Here is a 22,940-nt window from a genome sequence, read left to right on the forward strand (position 1 = left end):
AGTTCATCTTCATTGTACTATTATGTAGTATTTCTGCATGTTATTAAGCATTTTCCATTTAACATTTTAAAGGTGATAACATTTCCATAGTGAATGAAATATTGAATGAAATATTACTTCTATCTCCCTATTAATGTTTCTGCTTCTAAAACAAAGGACTAATTTATGATATAACAATTTGAAAAACATTATTTCTACCTTTTTGTGATAAATTAACAAGTGAATCACTCACAACATAAATAAAAGCTGAAGTTTTACAAATACCTATGAAGTTTCTTATTTATTTTCCTAAAATATTATATTATAAAACATATTTTAGATGTTTTTCACTCTTGAATTGCTATATGGGTATTTATTTATCATATAGGACAATACAAATTTGTCAATTTTGCTTATTAAATCTAAATTAGATTTAAATCTAAATTAGATTTAAAGAACCACTGACACTGGGAATGAAACTGAAAAGAATTACATGTATTAGCAATAATTTAATTCATACAACATTTTATGGAGTTTATACTTTTACAGAAATACTTGATACATCTGTGAAAAATATATTTGTTATGAATTCATTTCCCACCTGAAATTCCTAACATCAGAGGTCTTATATGAAATAAGTACAGTGCAATACAGTACCATATATGTAGATCAGATGCCATTTAAATATATATGTGCAAATATCATTTGTAACAAGAAAGAAGAGCAAGGAGAACAATATGAAAACATAGGCAACTGTGTTTATTCTTGCTTCTGATCCAGATTTTCCAAAAAAATATTTCATCGTAGATCACTGCATTGCAATGCCTTGTATTTATGCTTCTAAACTTTTACTGAATATATCAGAGTAAATGATCTGATACTCTGAAGGGTAAGCATAAATTAAAGCTGCAGTAGACAGGATGACAAAACATAACTCATATGTAGCTTTAGTTAGCTACAAATTTCTAACATGATTTACAAACCATTAGTACAAATAAGTAAGTATGTTCCAAAAAAAACATCACAGTCAAAAGTATTACACAAAGTCTGGCTTTTCTTACCTTTAAAGAAGACAAAATTCCCGTCACTGTTTTCATAAACTGCATCAATGCTGGGAGGCAGTCCTCTCCAGAAATAGGTAATCTGCATGGGGTATCCATCCATTACCCTGTTGTTTCTGACTCTCCAAAACCACTGATCCTGGAAACCAAATATACACCTCTTATTGTGCTTTCAGGAATTCGTATATATTCAGTTGTTGTTCTGGAAATACTGAATAGCCTATCCTAGCATTTTTAGAGCAGAACCTTGGCTGTTTGCATAACTATATCTGTATTTGCATATGTGTCACCTCCCCACATTACCAATGTGTCAGAACTAGTTGTTCCCTAAGGTTAGAATAAGCTTCCCATGTGAACTCTGTGTGTGGTGCAGATAACCTTTGTCAGAATGTACAGAGTACTGTACAAGATGATGCAACCTTCTCAACATCATTCCGGTAAGGGACCAGACTTAAAATTTGCAGGCTGACTACAAGTGCTTATAGACTGAGCTGTAGGTACACGTGATCAACTAATTCTGCAAGTCATTTTTCTGCAGTGGCTTCTAAGAGTGAAAGGTTGGTAGATTAACATTACAATAGTGTAACTTTACTACAACAGCCCCATAAGAACTACAATTTGATGGCAACTTTACTGTAGTGAAGATTTGCAGTCTTTACATGCGCAAAAATTAATATTACAGCCAATTATAGGTTTTAAATCCAGTATCCTGGTAAATCTCTCGTATATTGTTGACACTTAAAATAACTTCTCCCTGTTAAGATATGCTATTGCTTTAAGTGAGAATCATATGGAAGGTGCATTGTTGAGGAATGAGGAATATTGAAGTTGAGAAATGAGTACATGACACATTAGGTGGGTTTTGATAAAGACAGCATTATTGTAAGAGTTGAAGAGGTACAACAGAAACAGTTCCAGTTGGCAAAGGAACTCTAATAGGATATTTCACTTTTTAGACACATTTTCACAGTCTTACAATATTAATGTTATATAAAACAAAACAACCCCCTTTAAATGACAAAGTGCTATCCTGTCAGGTATCTGTCACAGTTGTTTTACATGGCAGTTCAGCCTTCTTTCTGTACAGATCAACTTGCAAAGCAAAAGAAATCTGTGCTCTTGTGGGAACTGGCACAGCTTAGAGAGAAGATTAGTATTTTACAGGAGCAGGCTTATGATGAACTGCATTCATCATTTTTCCTAACCTGAGATCACAACTCTATTTAATTGTTCATCTTTACAATGACACATCAATTTATAAATCATCACTGAAAGTATTAACTATAGAAATACAAAACTGCTCAACACATACACAAAAATACATCTTAGTCATGTGCATAAACGAGTCTTGGATTGAAAGAGTTGTTTTCAGTTCCAAATTTCTGAGGATAACTTTTAAAAAATGTTTGAATAGCTTATACAATTTGAAAAATATAACATTGATTGCCACTGAGTTGCAACTCTGAGAATAATATCCCTCACATCTAGCTATTTCACTAGTAATAAAACTCTATTATATCTTATAGTCACTCTAGTTTTGTCTCATTATACTCCTATTTACAATTTATTTTTATTTTTATTTTTTATTTTTAATTGTTAGTTGTATTAAAATGTTTTAGGAAGGTCAGCAAAACTTTTTTTTTTTTTTTTTTTTTTTTTTTTTAGGATAAATTGACCAAATTCCAGTATAGGCAAAAGTGAGGGAATGCAGCTTAAAGATAAAAACGTTTAGGGAGGCCTAATTTTAAGTGTTCTCAATGCTGGAACAGATGTCAACCTCTGTTATTTGGTCATGAAGATAAGACAAAAGGGCTATGAAAAAATAAAATTAGGGGAAATGTCATCAAATCAGATGATTTGGAAGTACTTTTTCATTGAAATGGTAATTAACACTTGAAATGCATTTTCACATCATATTTTTAAGGCATCATCAATCTAGCAGTGACTTGGGGAAAAATGATTTAACAGGAAGTCTCAATAGGTCAAATAGTTCTTGTCTTTTCCAAATTCCTACAAAGCTCTCAAAAGCCAGGTATTATCTCAGAAATCAGTTACTGAAGTTTAAAAAATTACAAAGAAGTAGCAAGCTGCAGTGAGCTTCTCTTTCTGATATATGTTACTATCAGGGTTTGCCTGGGCCTGCATCCTGTACCCCAAATCACTAGGAAATTAACAGACAACAATAAAAACACAGGAAACACGCTATGAAACCTCTCTAATAACACCTCTGAGAGAGGTGACAATGCTTCTCTCTCCCAGTCACCCATCATTTATGGTTCAGGAGGTTCCCGAACAAAATTTTATAATTTTGGTATTAGCACTTCACTGCTAAGAATTCCTTCCTAAACACATGCAAATTCACAGCATCCACAGCTATCTGCTGAAATAAATATATGACAATTTAACAACATGCAGTGTGAAAAGCCATAAGCAATTAGCAAATTCACAGCTGCTCACTGTTCTGCCTTCATTTGCCTTCTTTCCTTTTCTGTATCACCAACAATAGCTGCACTTTGACTGCAAGATCTAATCCAAGATCCTTGTTAAAATTACCTTGTAGACCAAATCCATTCTACAATCTTTCTGTTTGTTTTCAGGAAACCTTTCTATATGTTTGACCAAAGTTTAGGAAAAAGAAATTCTTGAAATAAGATCTTCCTATTCCATTACCCTTAATGTTTAAATATTGTGTCCTGAAACATAATTTTGAGCATACCAAGATCAGTTTTCTGATGAGCATTGGCACAAATTAACTGACTTCAGGGAGTTCAATGGAGCGGTACCAGCATTACAAGAGATTCTGACCCACTGAACTTCCTGAATTCCTTTAATAATTTTCTGTTGTCAGTAAATTGTATTACAATTTAAAGTCTTCTAAGTAATGATTGAGAAGAGAGCTACCTGCTAGCAGTACCTGCAGTACTAGCAGGAAGCTAGCAGGTACTGTACCAAAATTCTAGAACTATTTGTTCACTTTTTTTTTTTTTTCTTTTTAAATTAAATTAACCTTTCTGTTCAAGTAGCTATTACATGATTTATTATTATTATTTTCATTATGGTGTTCATGAACTACAGTGGTTACTTAAAAATACTAAAAAGGCTTTTTGTCTCAATCAAGTGCTCTGAAAAGTTTACACATCCAATGAGTTCATTATTTTTCTGGGATGTTTTCAGTTGATTTACATGTCATCATAATAAGAAGGAACAATGGGGTATTGTTCATCAGTAAAGACCCTTCAGGTTTTCACAGTGTAGTCCCAAACTGGGAAAACAGAATTAAAATTTTGGAAGGGAATAATCTTAACATTTTTATGTTCCTATGTAAATAGAAAAAAAGCAGGCACATTATTTGCTAACAGATGTATTTTTAGAGATAGGCAGACTGACAAGATTGAGCAAGTATCTGGAAATGTGTGAAAACAGAACTGGTAGTCTGGATCATATATAAGAATGGGCAAAATAGGTGTTGGTGGACATTGATAGAATAATATGCTTATGTAAATTTAATTTTCCTGGCTGATTTTCATATGAACAGAACAGACCCAATGATTTTACACTGCCAGAGTTCAAACTCTGGAAAACAAGCTGACTAATTCTAACATGTGGATGCAGAGCATGCCAAGGCTCTTGCTGAGGTATCAGATAGGCTCTGTTTATAGAAATAATGGATCATTTCAGCATGTATGACTAAATTTACTTATTTTTTCTTAAACAAAGTTATATTTACTAGCAATTTTATCATCTGCATTTTGATAAACAGATACAAGTAATGAAAATGTATTTTGAATGCTATTATTGAAATTGGAAAGAAGAATAGTCTTGGAGAAAGTGCACTCACTCTAAGAAAGCTCCTTTACACTCAAAGTAAATAGCCTGAAACAATTTCTCTGACAAAACACATCTCAGCATATTTGCTTATATTGAATAAATACAATTTTGTCTCTTTTGAGAAATATAGTGCATTGAATAGCTGTTTGTCTTTCCCACTATATTGGTTTAATATACTTCTAATTACTTAATTTCTCCAAAACACATTAACTCCTGCAGACAGGTTGAACATATGACTTGTCACATGCATTGCAATTCCAAGCCTAAAAAACACATGGATTGAGTACAAAGCTTTTAGTGCCTTTCCTTGCTGGCTAGCAAATGTTTTTTTTTTTTTTTGTAAGCATCTGTAGTTACCCAGTAGCTCCAAATACATGGATCACTCACTTGCAGCTGGGATCTTGAATAATAAAGGATCATTTAATGTTATAACCAGAGACATACTAAGTTAAACTTGGACAATTATTCCCAGTTCAGAAAGCAGGACTGTAACCGACAAACAAACAAACAAAATGGAATTGAAAAGAGAGTAATATATCTAAGAATCAGAAAATGGATATTGAGCAAGGAGATTATAAGCTACTTCAGAAACACTATTATGGATAAAGAGAAATGGTAGAATGAAAAGCAGGAACAGTCACTCAGATTGACTGTTACAGAATTTGTTTTATTTAGAATATGGGACACTTTTGATGAAAAAAAAAAAAAAAAAGACAACAAAGCCTTTTAGAGAAATTAAACTGAATAAAGATTGTACATAAATCATTCTGCTCTCAGTAAACACTCTAGGTAATTTTCCCAGTACATATGTAGCTTAGTGATTAGATGAAGGGACTGAAATGTAGTACTGTGTGTAAGATAACAGCAAGTACCTTCTGCACAAAAGTATTTCTTTGTGGACAGTCTTGAATAGAAGACTATTATAGTAAAAAAAAATCTGTCTCATAATGCATAACATATAATACTCTTACACTAAATATACTTTTGCTTTTCAGTGATGACTTTGGTAAATTGCGTTCTTCATGTTTGATTCTACGAATTCTCAGAAACATTCTATTTGATGCTGGTTAACATTTATGCCTTTTTTTTTTTTTTTTTTTTTAATGAATGTTTAAATCTGTACATCAATGAAGGGGAGTTTCAATCCCATTCCCTGGTATTTATTCTCACCCTAAACATTCTTCATGATCCTTAAGTGACAGAACTGATGGTATGAGAATTAAAAGCAATCTCCAGTTATTTCGATTCATCCATAAAAACAGACAAAACAAACTAACTAACTAGCTAACGGACAACAAAACCACCACCATCACAACAACAAAAACTTGTAGCGATTTTAGTGCAAAATTAGTAGATTTTTTGTTTCTCAGAACCTCACTTTCTCCCTCATCTCTGAACCAACAACCATCACCAACAGTAAAACATGAATGTGCTGCAAAATCTCTAAAGCTCTGCCCTTTATTTTATACTTGATGAATCCCACCTAGAATTCATTAATGACATGCAGCACCCGAACCCTGACTCAGAGATCTAAAATACACCTAATAAAAAACACCAGGGTCTGGCTGGGATGGAGTTAACTTTCCCTTCAGTGACTCATATAAGGCTGTGCTCTGCACTTGTAGCTAGAACAGCACTTTCTAGATACACTTTTCTTGTGCTAGAACAGCACACCATTTTTTTGCCTATTGCTGAGCAATACCGGCACAGCATCAAGACTTCCTCCATCTCTTCCCTCTCCCTGGCACCCAAAAGAGCCAGCAGGCTGGAGGTGAGCAAGAGGTGGGGAGGGAACATCACCAGAGCAGCCAGACTAAACTGACTAAAAGGATATTCCATGACATGTGGTGTCATGCTGAACAATAAAAGCTGGGTAATGGAAAAGACTTCTCTTATGCTCTTATGAAGGGAGACTGTTATGAAAACATGTCATCCCAAACAACCACTACATGTATTGAGGCCTCATTTCCCAAGATGTGGCTGAACATCTCTAGCTGATGTGAAGTAGAGAATAATACATTTTTTCTCTCTTTGCTTCTGGTGTGGCCTTTGCTTGTTCTCTCTCCTCCCCTAACTACCCTCCCCCCCACAACTTCTACCTTTAATTAAATTATCCTTATCACAACCCATGAGCCTTTTCCATGAGCCTTTTTTTTCCTTCATAATTTCTCCTATCTCCTCTTCCTTTGATGAAGGGGAGTGAGAGAGCAGTTGTGGTGGAGTTTAGCTAACTATCAAGGTGAAACCACCACAAACAGAAAAACTGTCCAAGGTGATACACATTTTTTAAAAAGTACAGAGTTAAATAGAAGAAAAAATTGGAAACTTTTTGAATGTTATCTTTTGTACATACTTAGCAATGAAGATTAAGTTGCCTTTAAGCAGAAATTAGGTCTTGTGATGGTTTTACAAGGAATCTTAAAAGTCACTCTGGGTGCACAAGGAAAGAAAAGATTTAAGGCAGATGGTGGGATAGATGAAAATGTTTACAGCTGTAAATTATGATATTTTGACTACAAATATAAAAAAATATGTGGAATCTCTAGAACTCTGTGAAATACCTTTACATTATGCAGAAAGTACCGTATGAATTTCTATTAGTCAATAATACTCTGACTTAATGTTAAAGTATATATACAGTGTTGTTACAGGTATTCCACCACCAAAAGATCGAATGAGATGCAAAACTGAAAAACTGAGTATCTACAGCTGTTACAGAAAGAAGTTTTACCATGGCTATATTCCACAGGGATCACTGCTTGGCCTATTTAATTTCCCATGAAAAGGCAAATAAATGTGCTCTAAACGTCTGCCCTAAATTGATGTTAACTAAATACTGATTTCCAAGTAATATTGTAGGCTAATACTATTGACAAAACACATAAAAGTTTCAGACTGGGTCATGCCTTCTCCTTTAATCTCACCATATGAAAAAGCAGGCCTTTTTCAATGGAAGATTGAAAATACCCAGAAGCTATGCAAAGTTTGAGAGGCAAACTGAAAAATTCAGACAAATGACTATTGTAATTTCTTTCCTATCTGAGAGTTGCAAAAACAGCATGTGGTAAATAATAAACTATGATGTTTAGGAAATTTAAATTATTCTTCTACAGAGAAAGAAGAGTTCCAGTTATGTAAAGAGAAAGATACCAGAGAACAAAACCTTTAGAAACTATCTTTCAAATGACTGTGAGAATGAAAGCTTTATATTACACACCTTAATATGTTCTATATGTATTGTATCCAAGTAAAGATATATCAGAACAATCCTTTTGAAAATCTTGATCTAATTTCAAAAGGCACTTTTTCACATCTACTTCATCTGAATATCATATGAATTTCATCAGGGGACCCCGATGTCTGGGATCTGGGTCTAGGAGTCAATACTGTCTCTGCCACTGAGTCTTAGCATGTGGGTTCATGGGCTTCACTCCTAGTCATTTGGTTGTTTCTTTCATAACATCCATTTTCAACATTACAAATTTAGAACTTATAGCACTTAACTTAAAGGCTAGGAATACATAATAGGAAATGTATATATAATAGAAAAAAAAAAAAAAAGATTTTGAGTAACATTCTGCAAAATAATTTTAATGGAGCAGAAGAAAAATTTAGTCTAGGGGATATAAAAGTAGAAAAAAATATTAGCACAATTCAGCTATGAGTGTTTAAATTATTATTATCTTATTTTATTATTTTTTACATAATATTTTTGAGGAGATGTATAGATTTAGATATAGCTGCACTTCAGTTCCTACTTAATTACACAGAAGAAAATAATTGGCTCTAGTGAGACTGGAATCAGACATTAAACGGATACTAACAATCTAGCTTGTTTTAGGAAACAATTAACTAAACAGGTTATGCTATACGCAGACTGAATATTTTAGCTCAACTTATTATTAAGCTAATTCACTTTAAGAACAAACAATACTCTTAAAACTACCAAGGACCATTATCCATTCTTTAACACATGAATGTATAATGCATTGACGGTGATTTATTTGAACTGGTAGAAACAATTCATCTTTCCTAATGAGTTTGAGATAACAGCATGGTTATAATGGGGTAACAATGTGGTTTGAGAAACCACTTTGTGAACTCAGACCATTTAACACTGCTCAGAAACACTTCAGCCTCTCCTATGGTGAGATCCTGAACGTTTTGCTGGAGATGAGACCAACTCACTAGATTTAAACCATCCTTCACACAAAATAAAGCCATTGTTACAATGAACTCTTTTTCTTAACAGTATGTTTATGCCAACCAAGTCCAGGAGTAATGTAGCTACCTGTGAGTAGGAGTAAGATACTGGTAGACTTACCCATTTGCTGTTTATAGTAAGTACTACATTGCACAATTGTTTGTCCTCAGCTGGACTGATTAACTGCTATTTAAAAAAGAAAGCATTCTTCCCCTCCCCCCCCCCAGTTTATAATATGCTGTATACATCTCTTTCACAGATACTAAATAAAACAAAATTGTAATGTGTACTCTTGTTCATCCAAAGTCTGCTATTGTCTTATGCACCAGGAAGACGGAGCGTAATAAGAGAAGTTACGACAGAAGCTGGAGCAAAAATACCATCAAATTTTAAAGTATGGCTGATTAGCCAATGTCAGTAAACCCTCTGAAAACTCTTCTGACCTTTTATAGCAATTTCAATAAAATGCTATCAGCTGCAACCCATTTTTCCTACTTCTGGTGTTGGACAATGGTAAACCCAAGATGTGTACTTTCTCCTCCTTTATTTTACCTTTCAATTTATTGTTTTCTATATAAACCTCCTTTTACATTTTCTCTAAAGTATATTCTAGTTATTTTTTACTGTGTGTTGGTGCCGAGGTGCTGGCAGCGAGGCCTCTGTGAGGAGAGGCTGGAGTTGCCCCATGTCAGGCATGGCCAATTCCAGACAGTTTCAGTCAGCTCCAATGGCCCCACTGTACAACACCACTGAGCCTGGCAGCCCGTGGGAAAACTTGTTTAAGAAATGGCAAAAATATTGCTCCTTGCTTAAATTTTCTTACATTCAAAACACTTCAATGTTTAGGATCAGATTTGAGGAAGTTAAGGACTTTTTCACACCAAAGAATTAAGTAATAATTCTATCTCATTGGATGTCAACAGAAAAAAAAAAAAAAAAAAAAAAGTTAAAAAGTTTTAAAACTCAGTGTTATTTTCTAAAACAGTGATCTGTATTAAATTCTCAGAAAGTCCTAAATGGAACAAATATTTGTTCATTATAATTAATTTATAATACCTTTACATGGTATCTACATTATTTTTTAATATTATTAAGAAGAGATGTTCATTTTTTTTACAGTGAATTGGACAAAATTGGAGTACTCCTTACTGTAGCCTCCTACATTAGAAAAGGTATAATTCTTCTAGTTTCCACAGTAGGACAATTCTGAAATGCTCAATATTGTAATATTTGCCAGGAATTTCTGATTTTATTTCTAGTACACAAATAATAATATTGAATGCCTGACAACACGCTATACAAGAATTCTGCAACTCTTCAACAAGCTTTAAAAAACGTCTACTCATATTTAGACTAGGTTCTGCGATTCTGAGACAATTACTATATCCAAATACTATATGTGCTTCCCTGAATAATGGATGCATGAGATGCACAGAGGCACGTGTTAGAAATAAAATCAACTCTTAAAAGCAGATCTTATTCTTTAAAAGTGCCCAAACAGGCTATTTATTATTTGTTTGTTAAGGAAACAGGCTTGGTACTATTCATACAGAAATGCCAGACAAATTACCTTTTTAAATGATTGCACATCTAGTGAAAATATATCTTCAGAGGCATCCACAGCCATGGCTGTATGTTCTCTTTTGAAAGAGGTGCTTTCATGTAAACCCTGGCCCTTCCCTGTCTGTGCTTGGTGGAGTGGATTAACTAAATGCAGTAAGTTAGTTAACTTAATTTCTTAGTTAATTTTCCTAACTTAATGACTGCTCTTGCCCTTGCCAGTGCAGATGAAAACATTTTTTTTTACTTCTTCTTTATTTCTTTCTCTCTCTTTTTTTTTTTAATATAGAAAATCTTCTCTACTTTTCAAACTAACAAATTTTAATTACTCCATATCAACAATTTCATTCTAAATTAGGCACAGCTAAGGGCTGCTGCTAGTATTTGTTATTCCATGGCAGTAATTCATTTAAGAACACTTTGATGCACGTTTGGTTAATATTTTTTGAAATGTGTCCTCATTTTTTTCCTGTTCTGTTTTCATTAGCAAATGAATCTTTAACTATATACTTTGTTTTAATTCTTTCAGTCTTACTAGTCATTCAAATATACATATTTTATAGTTTCTTCATTATCAAATTTTATTTCAGCTTCTTATAAAACATTTTGATGCATATTCATCTGTCCTGTTTTTGCTATGTAGACAGTAGCAATGGCATTTATGCATTTCCTTTCTTTGTATACATTAACCTTTCAAAAATACTCTGAAGCAATCAAAACCTGTAAGTATCTATTGAATGCTTTTAGTTCAAGGAAAAACTATTAGAAAACAGTATACTTTTAAAATGTGCCACTGTATCTTTGGTTACCAACAATGGCTGGATGACACTAGGTCTTTTACATGAAATTCAGCAGTCTGAGATCGGTAACAAATACAACAGGTTGATCTAGGCCTTATGTGGAAGATTTCCACACATGATAGAGCTAGAGATATCCAAGAGCTCTTCCTGTAAAGTCTTCCATACCATAACTTGCTTAGTGAACCTATTCCAAATGCAAATCTGACAGTTAAAGACCTTGCACTATGGTGCAGCTGGAGATCGTAGTCCTCAGTGCTATTGCTTTTCTGATGTCCCAGAACTTATTAATGGTAACAACTCAAGTATGAGTCATGCCACTAATACTATAGCTTTGCCAGCTAGATAATTCAATTTAAAAACAAATTAAGAAGATTAAAAAAAAAAAAAAAAAAAAAAAAAAAAAAGTAGCTAAGCTATTTTCTTTTGGTCTCTTTATTCCTAACTGAGTTTGTCATTTCAGTTCATTCTGATTTTGTCCAAATAACTAAAAAGACTTATACTCCATAAAATGTTCTCATTGCCACATGCTGATTACTCAATATGAACAAACAGTCAGTTATTAGAAAGACACAAAAAAGACCTGTGAAGACATCTAATCTAGGCTTTCTGCCAGGAATTTCTGAAATGATCCCATTCCCTCTAATGCTCTGTAGGTAACAGCACATGTATGTGATGCACAAAACACTTCATCCACAGGATTAACATTAGGCCTCAACAGAGCAGTTGACTAGTTATTTCCCTAGTAGTGATTGCACAAAACAATTTGTAAGCAATCTGTAAATTTTCTTGAACCCAATTCTGTTGCCTGCATCCTTGGGGAATTCATACAGAAGGTTTGACCCCATACAGAAGGTTTAACCCCTACTATATACCTACACAGTAGGTATATAGTATACACAGTAGGTATATAGTAGGGGTTAAAGAATGAAAAGGTGTGAAAAGGTTTAATAAGTAGTTGAGCTGAAGAGATGTGAGGTGAAGATGTCTGCTTTGCAGTAACTCTCCTTGTCTCTTTACAAAGCACAGTGTAAAAGGAGTTGGAATGAAGACTGACTTTCTGAGAGGCCTGCATTTACACAGGCTGCGTCAACACATTATCATGATTCTTGGAAATATCATGGGATATATGTTGAATATCACGTTTAAATGAGTCACAGTTTTTCTAGTTACTAACACCTACTTCTTGGTACTTCTCTTACATTAATACATTCCCCTCCAGATGCTATGGGAAACCAAATAACCAATACTTTTCTGTAACAGTTTGCTAGCTTAACTCTGACAAACCTATGAGCCTCTACTCTATTTGAAATCTCAGTAATATTAATTTTACAACTTCCTTCATCCCTCAAGTCAACAATGATACTGTATGTCCATTTTTATTCAAATTATCCTTTTATAGCCTACTTTGCTGTTCCATTAAGAAAGAGTATCCATGATCTTGGACTACCTTTTCCCTTTAAATAAAATTGGCAAGAGGATTTGAAAACATGAACAATTCCCTAGGAATAGGTTAGATATTAGTATAAATATATTTTCAGAAATGTGTTCCCAGTTGCATGGTATTCCTTGGCGGTATGTTATTCTGTTTTACCTATAATAGCACAGATCTTTGAAAACAAATCTATCCCAAAGACCAACTGTAGTGCCTATTATCCTTCAGAAAAATTAGTGTTGTTTTTTGTTTTGTTTTGTTTTGTTTTTTTTTCCATGTTTGTTTTTTAATTTGTTTTTCTGTTTATCTTGGACCATAAGAAAAAAAATAATATATATATATTATATAATATAATATTATATAATATAAATTATATAATAATAATATATATATATATATGGAAAATAAGGATTTCTTTCTTTCTTCCTTTCTTTCTTGGATGTCTTTTTTTTTTTTTTTTCAAAATAACATTTATTTTCAGAACTATATTTTATCTATTTCTCATCGGTCTGACTTTGTTGACTCCACATTTGTAAGGAATAGACATAGAAATATTTGAAAGTGGTTCAGGACAGACTTAACTTTGTCCAAAGAAAACAGACCAACTGTTCTAATTAAATTGAGATAATTGGGTTTTCTCTACCTGTCTATCCTTATTACTTTATCACTTGTAATATGGACATCTGCCTGACGGGTGAGCAGAATGCAAGTATGTCTGAGTCATTAGGCTTTTCCTGAAAATTAAAAATGCCAGAGGAAAGCAAACCCAATCCCCTGTCTATAATTTTGCCCCCCAAATATAGAGATTGATTCAGTATGGTATGTAGGCTATGTAGTGGGCTATCTCTGGGCCTAGATAACCAGAAGTTCATTGATAACGCAGGAGAGAGTATGACCCACTTCATCAAAGGTTTCACTGGCAGGGAAAACACTGAAAAACGTTAAATGGAGAAATGATGATTAAGCCAAAGCCATAATTACTCATTTCTAGTTTCTTTGACCCAGCTAGCTACCACCAGCAAACAAAGAAGACTGGAAAAGTCCAAATAGAATACAAAAGGATTAACTCATTAAAAAATAATTTTAGCTACATGAATAAGCCTGTGGACTGTGAACCATGGCATGTCTGAGAGATCATTTAGTATCATTTCAAGAGACAGCAAGTCTCTTTTTACTGGGGAAATAAAATATATGTTATTACTCTTCACTATTGTTGGCCAACAGTTCATGAAGACAGGGGAGTACCAAACTGTATGCACCACGATTAACCAAAAACAACCGTCACAAAACTATTATTGACACTGTATGAACATAGAAATTAGTACTCCATCTATGTATTAGTACATAGATGTATTAATACAGCTTTCATTGCCTTGATGCAATGATCTTTGTACTCTAGAGTGCATTGTCATAAATGACATTTATAAAGAATGTAAGAATGTATTTAATTTTATACCGCAACCTTTCTAAACTCAAAGAAATTCTTTCTAATCTTCCTTCTTTGTTTCTATATTATCAACATTGTCTGTGGAAGTCAACTAATGAAATGATCTGAAGGCCAAAAAATCTCAACCCTATGTCCCAAAATGCCTTTCCTATGCCTTCCAGTAACTAACGGCGGTGTACATGAAAGATCGTGAGGGGCTTTTTATCAGGAATTGTAACAATAGGACAAGTAATGGTTTTAAACAAAAATGTGGTCGATTTAGATTGGATATTCAGAAGAAATTCTTTACTATGAGGTTGGTGAGGCACTGGAAGAGACTATCCAGAAAAGCTGTGGATGCCAATCTCTGGAAGTGTTCCAGGTCAGGTTGGATGGAGCTTTGAGCAAACTGGTCTATTGAAAAATCTCTCCATCTATGGCAAGGGGTTGGAACAAGATGATCTTTGGAGGTCCCTTTTAACCCAAAATATTCTGTGATGCTATGATTTTATGAACTGAGACAGAGAAGTCCACACAAATGACTAGTCCAGACCAAGATGTACAGACCAGTACATAATCAAATTCAGCTTTTAAAAATATACATGCATTGAATACAGATTTCTGATAATTCAGTCTTTCATGTTGCTTAGTGAATGAATGAAGCAATAAGCTCTGATATGCTGATAACATATGAAAATAGAGAAAGACATGATGTAAGGAACTCTGTAGGGGAGTCACTTTGGATTCAAGCCCCTGAACAGCTAAGACACTAATATATGCTGTTTGATCACAGTTTAGTGCTTGTAATCTATGAAATTGTGCTGACAACAACAACAACAAAATCTATCTTGGTACCAAATCAGGCTTTGAGTACCATACTGCACTACTAAGTAAGTCTTCCCCATGGAAGTGACAGGATTAGAAAGATGTTGCAGTGGTTCCCACTGTAACCTGTGGCTAAACAGATATATTCTTGATGTCATCCAGAGTTGAGACTGACAGAAATGGACAAAGAGAAAAGCAGGCCATGGAGACAGGAATATCTAGCAAAGAGCACCAACAATGATACCTGTTGCAACAACACAGATATAAAAATGTTATATATTTAGAATCATATAATGGTTTGGGTTGGAAGGGACCTTGAAGGTCATCTAATTTGAACCCCCCTGCCATAGGCAGGGACACCACCCACTAGATTAGGTTGCCCAGAGCCTCATCTAACATGTTGTTAAATATGGATGAGGCATCCACAACCTCTCTGGGCAACCTGTTCCAGTGCATCACCAACCTCTGAGTGAAGAACTTCCTCTTAATCTCTAATCTAAATCTCTCCTCTTTTAGTTTAAAACCACTCTTACTTGTTCTGTTGTTATCTGACTGAGAAAATTTGATTGTTTTTGGTTTGTCACTCAGATACAGGGATTAAATCTTGAAGCAATTGAAGGACTTTCTAACAGTGCATATTGTAGAATAAATATGATGACAGATAAACTGTGAATTTACCATTTAAAGCAGTAAATGACTGTGGGTGACTATAGAGCTGGACATCACCAAAACATCACCAAAACATCTACAAAGGCCCCATTGTGTTAAGATTGAAAAGAAACACTGGTGCTCTGCTAGGGAGAAGGGGAAATCATTGAATTCTATTATCAAGTATATTGTTTGATCTAATAATACAGTCTGTTCTCAGTGAAGATACTCTCACTGAACAGATTTGTCAGATCATTACTTAAAATTTTCTCTGTCCCATTTGAATTTATAGACTGGACAAGCAATATTATCATATTATATAGCAAAACAGTTCTTGATTTCATATGCTTAATATTAAAAGCTAATGTGCTGTTTCTTGTGTTATTTTACCTAATATCTATTACTCATAGCTGATTGTCTCCCTGTCATATCAAAGGCACTGAACTCTGGTGAAATCTTGACTCTGTTAAGGTCAATGGAATTTTTCACATTAGTTTTAGCTGGGCCAAGAATTCACTCAGTAGGCAAAGAAGAATGCACTTCAAAAACATTCAAGCTATGACGTATAAAAAAGAAGATACAGAATTTTGATAAATGTTTATTATAAGTTCCTTATATTTTAGTACATTTTCAAATTGCAAATGGTTTTTCATTCATTTGTTGAAAAAACTAAGTGCATGGATGTTGCTTAATTATTTAAGATTTCAACTGCTTAGTAGTGCAGTGCTTTGCACAGGGAAGAACTAATTTAGAGGAACAAATGAGATCAGTTTCTTTTCATCTCTGTTAAATTTCTGTGTTGTTGATCCTTAACCCCTTGAATGGGCAATAAATAAAAAAAGTAAATGAATAATTAAAACACACAAATACTTCTGGAAAATAAAGCCTTAGCTGCAAATCAAGATTAAGCAAATATTTCCAAGACTAATCAATAACACTGCTTGAAAAAGCTTATATTACAAATCATTACAATTGTTTCCCCAAATCTCTACATAAATTAGTTGAAAGGCCACAATTTTGTACAACAAGAAATTTTAATTAAATCTTGTGCTTGAAATGTTTCTGCAATTACTCCCTTTGGTTCTATTAAGACGTAGCCCCAGTTAAAATATACTGTTAATATTCCAAGATAACACTTGCTGGTGCCTTCATGTAATTTTAAATAATTCCTTGCCGTGAAATTTTGCACTCATTTTATTTTATTTTATTATTTTTTTGCTATTCTATTGCAAATTAAGTATTTTTTCATTAGTGGAACATCCAAACACTTATTCTCTGAAAATAGTCAAGTTTAAAAAGATTAAATACATTTTGTACCCAAGTATTCTGTTAAGGCTTTTTGTTAAATTTTTGCTGTAGTAAAATAGCAAGTAAAAAAATTTATTGGTTCACAGTTACAAGTGACTGTAACAAGTAAACATTGTAACTGTGAGAAGAAAAACAGGATTTGATCTTTCACCTTTAATTTGCACTGTTAGTACTTACTCAAATGCATATGCTCACCAAGGGCTTTTATGTTCATATATTTTCCTAATTGAGATTCTCTGTTTACCTTACATTATTCATAAGACATAAATTTGCCAGATCAAAGTCTTTTATATTTATTTATTTATCTATATTTTTTATTATTTTCTTCAATTTCTTTAACAGTGGCATGCAGAGTTATAATTTTCCTGTATTTCTTTCACTTGATGTTATATTTAACTTGCTCTGATCTTAAGCACAAATAAATTACTGGTCATCTAGGTTTCAGAATAAACTCTTGACATATGTGGGAAAAAGAAGGGGGGACAGTTATATTCATGGCTAACTAAAATAGCAATTTCTGTTAGTCTACATATCCACAAGTAACGTGTTATCATTTATGGATTACTTTGGGTGAAGTAAGAGAAGCTGTAATTCCTTTTTTTAATTTTTTTTTTTCATATTGTTACAACTACTTCCCTAAGAATATGTACAGATTTGACCCACTGTATCTTTTTACAAAGAGTGACAGAGATCTTCAGATTCCACTAGCTCTATGAATATATAGGCACACACATACGAAAATGACCAATTCTTGGAATTTTGGCTTCCAAATAGTTAGTCTCACATTTTATTTTTTTTCCCCACAATTTATTAGGTTAAAACTAAGTCAGAAATAAGAATTTGTTAACATTCATGTTTAACTGTCTAACCTTTATAGACACATCCCACATCCTACCACTACATTTTTATATGGGTTCATACATAGTTTTGCCTACCCCATTGTGAAAGATCTTTTTAATGTGATGACTCTGCAGGGTAGAAAGTGTAGGTGTAATGGTTCATCATGAGAACAGAAGGAAAGGATTAGTCTTTGAATAAAGTGGTTTAGACCAGAGCCTGACCCTTGAAATGGAAGTTGATTTCTCCCGAAAGCTGATACAGGGAAAGGAGACAGGAGAGGATCTGTCTTGCACAGCTGGAGATGGTGGCTCCCCACAGTCCCCTCTGTTAGTGCTTTGTGATCAGCAGCTGCATACACGTCTGCTGTGCCTGGCCCCTTCTCCTGACCTGAACATAGCAGTCACAAAACAGACCCCTGATTAAATCTCACTAGATACTCCCTGTGAGAGCTGTAGCCTAAAAGAGACAATGGATCACATGCAATGGGGACATGAATCAGTAAAACAGTCAAATTTCAATGGATTCACAGCATCACAGAATGACTGAGTTTGGAAGAGACCTATGGAGGATTCAGAGAAGTATGAAGAAATGCTCAGTCTCCTCCCTTGGAGGAGAGTGGGGAAAGCTGATGACGCAGAGACAATTTGCAAATCTATTCCTTTCTAGTCATCACATTTCAATACCTACATAAAATCACAATAAGGCTGAGGTTGGAAGGCACCTCTGAAGATCCAACCCCCTCCTTTGCTCAAAGCAGAATCAGATGAAGCCCAGGGCTGTGTCCAGTCAGGTTTTGAGGCTCCACAAAGGTTTTGAGGCTCTGGAGGGTCCACTGTTTCTCTGGACAACCTGTTGTAGTGTTTGATCTGTAAGGGTTTACAATGGGAAGGTACTTTCCTATGTTTAAATTGAATTTAAATTGCGTTTAAACAAGTGTTTCTGTCTTACTTTTCACCAAGGGAAAATACAATTCAGAAAGATGTTAGTATGTAATTTAAGGTGATGTCTCAGCAGTACATCATTCAAACTTGTGTTAAGGAGATAGTCAAACAGCAGGTACCACAGTGTCACTCAAAAAATGGCTTCAGGAGAAATAATAATATGAGTTAGCATGGGAGGGTTTATTTAGGTCAAGATGGTGTGGGCAATGGCATTTTAACAACATGGTAACATCACTTGCATTGAAAGAAAGGATTGTGTAGTACACCATCAAGGTGCCCACAAAGACACCAGTGTCTAAGGGCTGGCTGACCTTCAGAAAAATCTGAACTACATTTATAGCAGAACTGCTTGGCCTCAGAGGACAGACTGTATCTAATTAAAAGCGAAGCACATATGATGGACATGAGAGAAGCTCAGTGCCATCTGCTTTGCTGCTGATCAAATCCTTTTACACTACACTGTTCGCCAATGAAAACATAACCTTCTTGGAAAAAATAGTACTTTTCTGTCTGACAAATCTAAGGCTCTGCTGTAGATATTGAGTCACGCACCCTTCTGAAGTTATGATTTATAATGGGCCAGTACATAAATAATAGGAATTTTATTAGCCAGATATTACAGATTGTTAATCAGTTCAAGTTGCTTATGAGTTTCAATAACATATATATGCACTACACTTGCACTCTTGTAAATAAATCCCTAGTAATATATAGCTATAATTCTTTATACTTTTCTATACATGATACTCATACGTGCACAAATGTAGGCTAGTAAGTGCTACTTAATAAATGTAGCTATGACTGGGTTGACATCTTTCAGATGGACATAAAACTCTGTCCATAACAATTTTTTTCAAAGGTGAGTGGGAGGATTTTTAAATGACTTACTCTGGGAAGTTTATGACTCATGTGATTACATTCTTGTCTAGATTTCCCTGCAGCTGGATGGAGTATACTACCTGTTTCCCATACAGTGATGAACAGACAGTGCATTTTAAAGTTGTGAAACATGGTAGCTAAAGTCCTTTCCTAATGTAGAAACACACCAAAAGATTTAAATAAAGTTTGGAAAATATTTTGTCATCAGCCAGTGAAAAGTACCTATATACCAAAAATACATGAACTATGACTTTTTAGCATTCCAGCACTTCCCTGCTTTTGTCCTTCTTGACATCATACAACTTGTTTTTGTGCCATAAAACATCCATCTTGTACATTTCCAATGGGTTTGGTCTACTGTGATACATTGAAGTCCCCCTGAACTTTTGCTGCTTTTCTCCCTCCTTTTCAACATAGAACCTGAGCTACATGAATTAAAGCTGTCATCCTCGCTAATGAGTACAAAAATAGCAAATCCCATCAGGTTATTCTTCCTGTCGTAAAGATATGAAAAAGAGGTAGAAAGGAATCTGCTCTCTGCAGTCTTAGCTACTTCTGACCTCCCGTTCCTGGTCTTTTACAGTTGATATGTTAAGTGATTTTCTCTCTCAGATCCCGAAATGTTTACTTCCACAGCATCCTCTGCTGAACTTTCCCAGGCTGCAATTGACAGACCAGACCAGACATCATAATGCTGTGGCATTATGAGAGCAAAACAGCTACACAAACAGTCTAGGAGACCTTTGAAAAAATATATGCTTTCAAATTCTGTGGAGTCAAGTCTCTTATTGTGTCTATTTCTTTATCTCTACTTTTTATTAGTAGTATTTTCCCTCTGTCCCTCAGATTTATTTTCCCTCTGTCCCTCAGATTTTATTTTTTTTATTACACCAACCAGTCTAATTATTAAATAGTCAGTGCTAAAATTCTTTAAAAATTCCTCTTTTGTTTAATACATACCAATCAACATTTTTTTTTTTTTTTCTTCTTCTTTTGTGTTTGTAGTGGGTTTACGTGGCAAGGTTTTGGTAGCAGGGAGCCATAGGGGTGGTTTCTGTGAGAAAGATCTAGAAGCTGCCCCATGTTTGGGAAGGGCCCCATTGTTTTCAGAGCTGAGCCAATAAGCGATGTTGTTTTGCACCTCTGTGAGAGCATATTTAAGACAGGGAAAAAAACGCTGCGCCACACAGCAGACGGGAGAGTCAAGGGAGTGAGAGAACAGCCTTGCAGGTGCCAAGGTCAGTGTAGAGGGAGCGGGAGAGGTGCTCCAGGTGCCGGAGCAGAAGTCCCCTGCGGCCCGTGGAGGAGACCACGGTGGAGCAGGTGGCCCTGCACCGATGGAGGCTGCCGCCTGTGGAAGACCCCTGCCGGAGCAGATTCCGGGCCGGACCTGTAGCCCGTGGAGAGGAGCCCACGCAGGAGCAGGTGACCCAGCAGGAGCTGCTGCCCGTAGGGGAGCCAGGTTGGAGCAGTTTGCTCCTGAGGGATGGACCCTGTGGTACGGACCCATATCTGGAGCAGTTCTGAAAGAGCTGCTGCCTGTGGGAAGCCCACGCCGGATCAGTTCATCAAGGACTGCATCCCGTGGGTGGGACCCCACAGCACAGGGGACGAGAGTGACCGAGAAGGAGCAGAAGAGAAGAAGTGCTGTAGACTGACCATAACCCCCATTCCCCCGTTCCCCTGCGCCACTCGGGGGGAGGAGGTGGAAGAGGGTGGATGGGGGGGAAGGTGCTTTTGGTTTGCTTTTGCCTTTGTTTTCTCACTTCTCTCGCTTGTTAGTAATAGGCAACAAATCTTACTATCTCCTTATGCCGAGTCTGTTTTGCCCATTACAATAATTACTGAGTGATTTTCTCGTCCTTATCTCAACCTTTGAGCTCCTTTTCACATATTTTCTCCCCATTCCTCTTTGAGGAGGGGGAGTGAGAGAGCGGCTGTGGTGGAGCTCGGCTGCCCACTCGAGCGGAACCACGACAGTGTTTAACAGCATACTCTATATAAATACACGATTCCAAAAGGGATATTGAATGGCATCTATACAGTTATATATGAAAGCAACTGCAGCCTAAACTAATGCCAAGGGCTAATGACAGCCTAATTAGCTTGGTTTGTTTAGCACTTCATTTTTTGTTTTTACAGTGGTTCTTAGCAGATGAAGAGTCAGAAAACAAATTTCTTCAAGTTGTGGAGAAATTACTATAAAATAGTAAAACACAGCCTGTTAAGGCCTTCCTAAAATTGTTTCCATATTCTACCATCTGTAACACTAACATTTCAGAATACATTTCTCTAAGTTGTAAATGCTCTTTCCATGGTGGACACATTTCTTTCTCTACACTTACATTACATTTCAACAAAAACCCTATTAAATGTCAATGGTTAAATCTGGTATTCATGAAGGAGCGAGTTAACTTTTCAAACATTACTAAAAACATTATGGATCATATAATATGATCCATAATAGATCATAAATAGATCCATTAATAGATCTCTTAATTTGTTTCTTAAAGAGTTAGCATTAGCAAAGCAGAAAGTACTAATGCAACGTCTATGAGATGTTCTTCTGCAAAGCAAAATCCTGTTTCAAAAAACCAAAGAAATGTGACCAGTCTCTCTAATGTGCTGATCCTGAAGGACAATTTCAACATGTGGTGTTTTCTAGATGTACCCAGTTCAAAAGCTAAGGATTTTATTAAAATCAGTATAATCTTAAAACAAGGATAAAGGAAAAAATAGTAACAGCAGGAACACATGTTGTTGAAACAGAGCTAGAGGTAATTTTGCTGACAAGGAACAATCAACATATAGAGTCAAACACAAGCTACACACACATCTCAAAAATCAGACAATAAACAACCAGTATGACTCTGTCTGCATACTGACAGATAGTACATCTGAGACAGTAATTTCTGTGCACCATTGAACCCCTTGAAAACTTTTTTTTTTTTTTTTTTAATTAACAGTACAAAGTATTCAGAAAGCATTAACATAAGTACCTTTATGGGTAGGACATCCAATATCATCTTCAAAACTCTATCTCTCTCTTTTTTTTTCCTTTTTTTTTTTTTTTTTTTTTTTCTACAGAAATTGGAAAAGCATGTTGTAAACATCTTCACTAATGGATTTTATCTGGTGACCTTAGAAGATGGGGATCCTTTTCACTGAGGTCCCTAGAGGTACTTCCAGGAGACTTTAAGAAGACAGGA

General features: G+C 35.1%; 1 protein-coding gene across 2 annotated transcripts in view; it reads right to left on the bottom strand.

The window, feature by feature from the left end:
- The window catches only part of MMP16 (matrix metallopeptidase 16), a 189,128-nt gene that overhangs the window by 21,276 nt on the left and 144,912 nt on the right, over positions 1 to 22,940 (bottom strand). For both annotated transcript variants that reach the window (XM_032181550.1, XM_032181551.1), the window contains one exon: positions 1,041 to 1,179. In XM_032181550.1, the coding sequence (XP_032037441.1) occupies positions 1,041 to 1,179 (139 nt within the window). The remainder of the gene's footprint in view (positions 1 to 1,040; positions 1,180 to 22,940) is intronic.

This window comes from Aythya fuligula, chromosome 2 (assembly GCF_009819795.1).
Source record: "Aythya fuligula isolate bAytFul2 chromosome 2, bAytFul2.pri, whole genome shotgun sequence".
Lineage (NCBI taxonomy): Eukaryota > Metazoa > Chordata > Aves > Anseriformes > Anatidae > Aythya > Aythya fuligula.